The sequence below is a fragment of the Labeo rohita genome, unplaced genomic scaffold (genome assembly GCF_022985175.1).
Source record: "Labeo rohita strain BAU-BD-2019 unplaced genomic scaffold, IGBB_LRoh.1.0 scaffold_1979, whole genome shotgun sequence".
Taxonomy (NCBI): Eukaryota; Metazoa; Chordata; class Actinopteri; order Cypriniformes; family Cyprinidae; genus Labeo; species Labeo rohita.
In genome coordinates, this window is record NW_026128197.1 from 4218 (window position 1) to 11826 (window position 7609).

Here is a 7609-nt window from a genome sequence, read left to right on the forward strand (position 1 = left end):
TGTTACAGTATGTGTGTGTTCTGTTGCAGCTTTACAGCTCTAACAAGTGCTCCAGTCTGTTTTTTTATCACTTGGGACTAAGATCTCTAATGTTCAACTAACCTGACCTGCTGCGCAGCAGTAACCAGACAAACAGACTCAAGATAATGCCTTTGAAGATGCTTTATTCACGAGCCGGGGGATCTTAAACAAATCACAGGGAATCCACATCATTCAAAGGAATGCAACAGTTTATATAGGACAGATACATGTCGGCAGTGGCATGATCCATTACATAATTTTTCTCAAATATGATTGGTTTTTCATATATGCAACTCTCCAAAACCCACCTCTGCTACTGGCAAAGCAAATATAGCTTTATGATCACTCAAGTCATGAGATTATTATATTTAGACTGTCTGTCTAGAGCTCTCACGAACTCTACAATTCAGGATTACATTGATTATTGTAGAAGATGTGAGAATTTTTACCCCAGCAGCATTCTTTACATTTTAGGTTTCATCAACAAGAAACACCTTCAGAAAGAAAAAAACAAAAAAACAAAAAAATAAACAAGTTTGAATTTAAGTGTGTCTGCTTGTTAATGAGTCTTTCATAGAATCACACACTTTTGTTTCGCTAGTGTCGCTGTGGCTTTGACTGCAAGTTTAACAGCTTTTGTATGACTGATTCCTATGTTCAGAGCATCCTCTATGGCAGTCTTTTTCTCCTCCTCTGTCACTTTTATCTTACCCATGAATTTGGCTACAGCTGTTACAAACATGTCAGAAAAAGACTGCTCAGCTTCTTGTCGGGAGTCCTTTACTAAATGCCAGTATATTTTCTGCCAATCAGTTGAAAGGCCCCCTTTCTGTTTTACCTGCTCCAGTTTCTCTTTTAGTTTCTGCTTCTGAATCTCCTGAATGCATTTCTCTGTTCCCTCAAACATTTCATTCGTAAAGTGTCCTCCATTTGCTGCAACCATCTCCTCTATTTTACTGATCAGATCTTTGAACTGTGGGAAACTGGTCGAGTTGTTGTCTAAACAGAATTGCTTTCCACAACTCTGTACGAGCTTATTAAGATATGGATTACAATTCTCTAGATACTGCTCAATGGTTTTCTTTTCCTTTACTAACTGATCTTTGTGAGTGAAGATGATCATGGTGTATTTTAGTATCCGATCTCCAAACAATTCTTTGAGCTGCTCTATTGTATTTTTTTCTTCCTCAGTGAATGTACCCACTCTAATCACAAAGATAAAAGCATGTGGTCCAGGTGATGAATGTGTTAGGCATTTCACTATTTCTTTAATAATCTTCTTTTTACTGAGTTCAGTGTCATAAAGTCCAGGCGTGTCGATCACTGAGATCACTTTACCAAACCTCACTGTTTTTTCTACACTGCACTGTTTTGTCTGAGACTTTGAACTGATGGAGGATTTGAACACATTTCTGCCGATGATTGTGTTTCCAGTGGCACTTTTCCCAGATCCAGTTTTTCCCAGCAGAACCAGCCTGATCTCGTCGTTACTTTCAGGAGTCAGAAGCTTAAGTAAAACTTCATCTGTTGAACTTTCTCCCGAAACTACAACAGAAAACTCAAATTAGGCATCTCATGAGTGTGATATTTCAATACAACACCTCTTCTCTTTCTAGACCAGTGTTTCATGCAGGTGCTCTTTAACTAATTAGAGCACAATAAGTACCAGTTATTTACATTTAATGAACATTCAACAAATCAACTTACAATTGCTCATCATCTCCTTGCTGTCATTCCTCGTCATTTGTTCCTTGATAAATTTTCCTCTGTTTTCCTCCATTATTCCTTTAATCTTCTGCAGTAGTTCTTGTTTCTGACAATCTGATTTACTCTTGTTATTGAAACAATGAAACTTTCCTTCACATTCAGTCACCAGCTGCTGGAGATCAGAATGATCATTATTTTGTAGATGTTCATCAATGGTCTCTTCAAGCTCTTCGAGTTCATCTCCACGTGTGAACAGAATCATGATGTACTTCTGAACTTCAGGACCAAATAAATCTTTAATGAAATACAGGAACTCTTCCTCATTTTTCACAGGTTTCTTTAGAGGAACGGTGAGCAGAACTGCACTGAGACCTGCTGAACACAGAGAGACCAGCTGATCTTTCAGCATTTTCAGCTGCTCGTTATCCAAATCTGGATCCAGTAGATCTGGAGAATCAATCACAGAAACCTGCTTCTCTCCGATCTTGGTTTCTTCATCACCAACTACACCAAACTCATCTTTAGCTTTGTGGACTTTAAACTTTCGTTCACCCAGTATAGTGTTTCCAGATGAGCTTTTCCCAGACCTGTTTCTGCCCATCAGAAGAATCCGGATCACTGGATCATCTGGACTGGAGCTCCTCACTGGCATCTCTGAAAAAGACAGAAAATATAGAATATGACTGTAACAAAAAATCAAACGTGTCCTAATTCCCAACCTTTAAGAGAAGGATGAAAAAAGATTAAATGCAATAATAATCAAATCAATAAACAAAAATATGTCCGTGATCATGACAGGCCCTCCGTGAACTGTAGAGCTCGAGGTGATGGAGAGCTTGAGGCAGGCCTCACCCTTGCTTCCCTCTCCCGCCCAAGCACGCGCGGATTCGCTGGTGAATGCTTGCATTATTATTTTAATTTATTTACTTATGCCCTAGCCCAGAGACGTGCGATGTGGTTTCCTTCAGCTAGAGGACTTTTTATTCACTGCAGTGTCCAACTCTGAGGATTTCGGGCCTGCTTCAGCCGACGCTGTCCCGCCTAGTGTCTAGGAAGCTCGGCCTTACACGGCCTACTTAGAGCTTGTAGATGTGATTATGTGCACAATTACGAGCCCCGCGAATCCCAGTCATCTAAACTTTAATTTTTTTGCTCAAAGTCTTTTTATTAATATTTTACATAATATAACAATTTTACAAAACAAAAGGATGAAAAAAAAAAACCCAACAGAGCTCAACCCCCCCACCCCACCCCACATCATATTATGCACACTTTTAATCTGTTCTATACCGTATTGTTATTTATATACATATATATGCATGTACACATAGATACATATACACGTTCATTAAAAAGACAAAGTAAGGAACAGGAAAAAAAAAGAGGGAAAGAAAAATGACATCAAAATTAAACAGAAAATATAAAATTTGGATCCATTCGTTCTATGTATGTTAGCACTGGCTGCCAAATAGAGAAAAAAGTTTGACTGCAGCCTTTAATGGAAAACCAAATCTTCTCTAATGTAAGGTGATACATAAGATCCCTAATCCAATGACTAAAAGTAGGGGGAGATTTGTCCTTCCACTTACGTAATATAAGAAGTCTAGCTATTAAAGTTGAAAAAGAAATCATATTTTTTTGTATTATTATCTAAACAGAGTTCTGTAGTTGCAAATATTGCAACAATAGCAGAAGGATTAATAGGTAAATACAGGACGTCTGAAAGGAAATTAAATATTAATTGCCAAAAATTAACAAGTTTAGATAATGACCAAAACATGTGTATGATTAGCTATCTCAATTCTACACCTGTCACACAAACAGTTTATATTTGGTGAATATTTCGATACTTTCGCTTTTGTCCAGTGCAGGTGGTGAACCACTTTAAACTGAATAATTGTATGTCGTAGACAAATTGAAGTTGAATGAATCTTATTTATAATATCTTGCCATGTTTCCTCTGAAAAAAGCAACTCAAGTTCACTTTCCCATTGTTGCTTTGATTTTGTTAAAGATGTTACATTTTGTGAAGAAATCAGAGAATATAGCAAACCTATAATATTTTTGGAGAGTGGATTGATTTTTAGAATTGTAACAAGTAGTGATTCCGTAGGTAGAATTGGAAAATCCGTAGTTTTAGATATCATAAAGCTACGAATCTGTAAATATCTGAAGAAATGTGCTTGTGGAATATTATATTTTTCTCTTATTTAAAAAAAAAATAACATAAAGCCAAAATCACTATATAGATCTTTCAATGTGACAAAATTGCTTCCAGCTATTTTCAGATGTAGCCTCTCTTTTTTGACTTGAGAGATGGGAGACGCACCAGGTTTTTTCCCCTTACAACCTGTTCCTTGTCACCTGCTGCTCATGTGATAGGAGACTCATGCAGTTCTCGTCCAGAGCCAGCAGACCCTGTACCAGTCACAGACCAGGCCCTCACATCGGTCTGTGTGAGCTTTCTTATCCTGCATCAGGACGACAGGGGCTCTCCTTTGTGGTGGACAATGTTATCCTCTCTGGACCATCTCGGCCAAAAAAAAAAACAACAAACCAAAAACACACAACACAGGTATGTCCTCTAGACCTCAACACTCTTCAGTTCTGTCACATCCCCACCTCCACTCTTCAGTTCTGTCACATCCCCACAACGGGTTTTCACCTGTAGTAGCAGTGCCTCGGATGCGTCTGTGCTACAGCAGGAACTACCTTCCCTCCTCCACAAGGGGGCAATAGAGGAGGCTCCTACAAGGACATCGGCAAAATGCATGGATGCTGCTGTGGTCCCATTGAGGCTCCAGGGTATCCGTATACTCAATTACCTGGACGACTGGCTCATTTTAGCCCATTCCAGGGAATTAGTGAGTTACCACAGGGATGTTTTCCTTAACTACATTCTGTTTCATGGCCTCAGAATGAAGATCAAAAGAGTGTTACTCATCCCCTCTCTGTTTTCTTGGGGGTTTACATTACGTAAATTTAGTTCAGATGCAGGCCCGTTTGACTCCTGCCCGCATTTCCAGCCTCAACGCATACTTGGCCCACTTCAGACTAGGCCTTCATGTTTCTGTGAGGACTTCTTGGTCTCAGAATGAATGGCAGAAGAGTGTTCTCACCCACTTTCAACAGACTGTTTTCTTGGGGGTTCACTTGGATTCCATTCAGATGCAGTGCCGTCTGGCTACTGCCCAGATTTCCAGCGACTTCATGCTAGGCCATCATGTTTCTGTGAGCACTTCTCACAGGGGCCTCATGGCTGCAGCCTCCCCTGTCACACACCCTAGACAGGCGTGCGCGCAGTTTTCTCCTTTGGGCTCAAGGTAGACTCTTTTTTTTTTTTTGAGAATGGTTCACGTCCCAGGGGCCTTGAACCTTGCAGCGGAATTTCTGTTAAGACAGAAGCTCAGATCGAGGGGATGGATGCTGAACCGCCAAACAGTAGCCCAGGTTTGGGACTTGTTCGGCAGGGCAGATATGGACCTCTTCGCATTGCAGTCATCCCAAGGACTGCTTTTGTTCTCCCTCAGTTGTGGTTCTCTGAGCTGATTTTCTTCTAGATCACCCTCTGTGGGAGATTCCAATCAGAAAAGACCTGCTGTCTCAGCTTCAGGGCAAGATCTGGCACCCTCAACCCGAGATCTGGAAGATGTGGTTATGGCCCATAAAAGGCCACCAGCTTTGCCTTCTAGTCTTCCTGGCGATGTTCAGGAGACTGTCATTAGTGCCAGAACCCTCTCCAGAAAATTTGCAGCGGGAGCGGCTGCTGCTACCCTGAGAGTTTGTGTCGCAGCATTGCCGCTCGGAGAGTGTTGGATGAGTTCCCCTGGGGAGACATCTTTCTATCTCCACGTTTATGCGTGAGGTTCAGCGTCTGATGCCAGCACCCCCCCCTTGGAGTTCCTTCTTTGGACTTGTCAGTTGTCCTTAATGGAAGCTCCTTTGAGTCCTTGGAGTCAGCTCCAGAGCAGATTCTGACTCTCAAGGTTACGCTGTTGTTGGCGTTAACTTGGTAGCAAGTTGGGGATTTGCAAGCTCTTTCTGTCAGCTAGGTGTATGGATTTTGCACCATAAAGTTCTGTAATTTGGATCTTGACATGGCTCCAGGTTCCTGGGTCTTGTCCGCTTGAACCAGCCGTGGATACTGGTTCATCATTAGGCCAGATACAGCAGTGCTTTAGCTTGGCGTGTTTGGTATATCGTTCCCATTGCGTCATAGTTACGCAGCGTCGAGTGAACCTTCGAAAGAGAATGTCTTGGGTTACTTGCGTAACCTATGTTCTCTGGGAATGCAACGCTGTGTCTGCTGCCAAGCTCCTCGCGTTGCCGACAAGAGGCTTTTTTCAGCAGAGAAATCTGAGGAGCAGATGGCGGATTCGCCAGTATAAGAATGGCGACGTAAGAGCGTCGAGGCGGCGCCCACGCCATCAGCCAATGAATTGGTTTCAATGGATTGAAGGTGGAGGGAGTGAATAACCAGTGCTCTCTCCACCCTCAATACCACGACTGAGGTGAGTCCCTTGAGCACCGAATCCCCAGCTGCTCCCCGGGTGCCGCAGCGATAGCAATATGGCTGCCCACTGCTCCGGGTGTGTGTTCACGGGGTGTGTGTGTGTGTGTGTGTGTGTGTGTGTGTGTTCACTACTCACTACTTTGTGTGTGCACTTGGATGGGTTAAATGCAGAGCACAAATTCCAAGTATGGGTCACCATACTTGGCCTCACATCACGTCCATTCCTTTTTAAAATCAAATCAAATTATGCAGCAAAATCCCAGAAGTCAAATTATCACTGCTAGGTTAAGATCGGTGCTAAAGACACTAGAAATACTCGAAATGTCGATTTTGGTCACACAAATAAGTGTTATACATCATTCGAAACCGTTAAGTGTATACCTTTATTTGTGTACACTCTCAATAACAACATAACTTTGTGCTTTTGTAAAATAAAGAAAACAAACAGGGTGCTCTCTCTGTCTTCTCTGTCTGCGCGAACTGCTTTTAGAAATGTACCACTAAAATTAACTGAAACTCAGCGAATACTCTATACGCATTCTCTACACGCAGAGAAAGCTTGACGTCTACATCTAAATGAAGTCTTATCAAAAACAAATATTCTGTGATAAACTACTATCCGTATGAAACCAATGCGATGTACAGTTTTGCCATCAGAGCTAATTATTTTTAATGTGAACACGGCCACAAGCTACTTTCACTTTTGATATTAGAAATATCCACGTGAAATGCATGGACATGTAAACAGTGACATCACTGGCATAAACAAAGTTTGACGATTCATCTAGTTCATCTCCGCTACTGTTGGTTTCTGGAAGAAGCACTGAGAGGAATAACCCAGAATTTACCTCAGAAAAAGAACAGGATGCAACGCTCAGCTTGATCCAGCGGAGGAGATCTTTCTGATATGTAAGTAATGTTTCTTTTTTGCAGTTGACGTGTTATTGTGACATAAACTTGAACATGTTTACTACAACCCCAGTTCCAGAAAGGTTTGGACATTTTGTGAAATGCCATTAAATCAAGAATGTGTTATCTGTTCATCCTCTTTAACCTTTATTTAATTGAATAAAGTACAAAGAGAAAATTTCCAATGTTTTCATTTTAATTTTATTTTGTAAATATAACCAAATTTTAATTTTCTGCAACACACTCCACAAAAGTTGGGACAGAGGCATGTTTAACACTGTGCCACATCAACTTTCCTTTTAATTACAATGTTTAATTTTTTGGGAATTGAGGTTACTAATACTTCAAGTTTTGCAAGCCAAATTGTTGTCCAATCTGGCTTGATAAAAAATTTCAGATGCTCAGCGGTCTGTGATCGTCATTGTGTCTTGATTCTCCGTCTGATGACTGGTCATACAT

General features: G+C 41.1%; 1 protein-coding gene across 1 annotated transcript; it reads right to left on the reverse strand.

The window, feature by feature from the left end:
• Positions 1-305: 305 nt before the first annotated feature.
• On the reverse strand, positions 306-2382 carry LOC127159194 (GTPase IMAP family member 8-like). Its single transcript, XM_051102094.1, has 2 exons — positions 1729-2382; positions 306-1566 (listed from the first exon to the last, which is right to left on the reverse strand). Exons 1-2 carry the CDS (start codon positions 2378-2380, stop codon positions 593-595), a joined length of 1626 nt encoding a protein of 541 aa, XP_050958051.1. The 5' UTR covers positions 2381-2382; the 3' UTR covers positions 306-592.
• Between the last annotated feature and the right edge of the window lie 5227 nt (positions 2383-7609).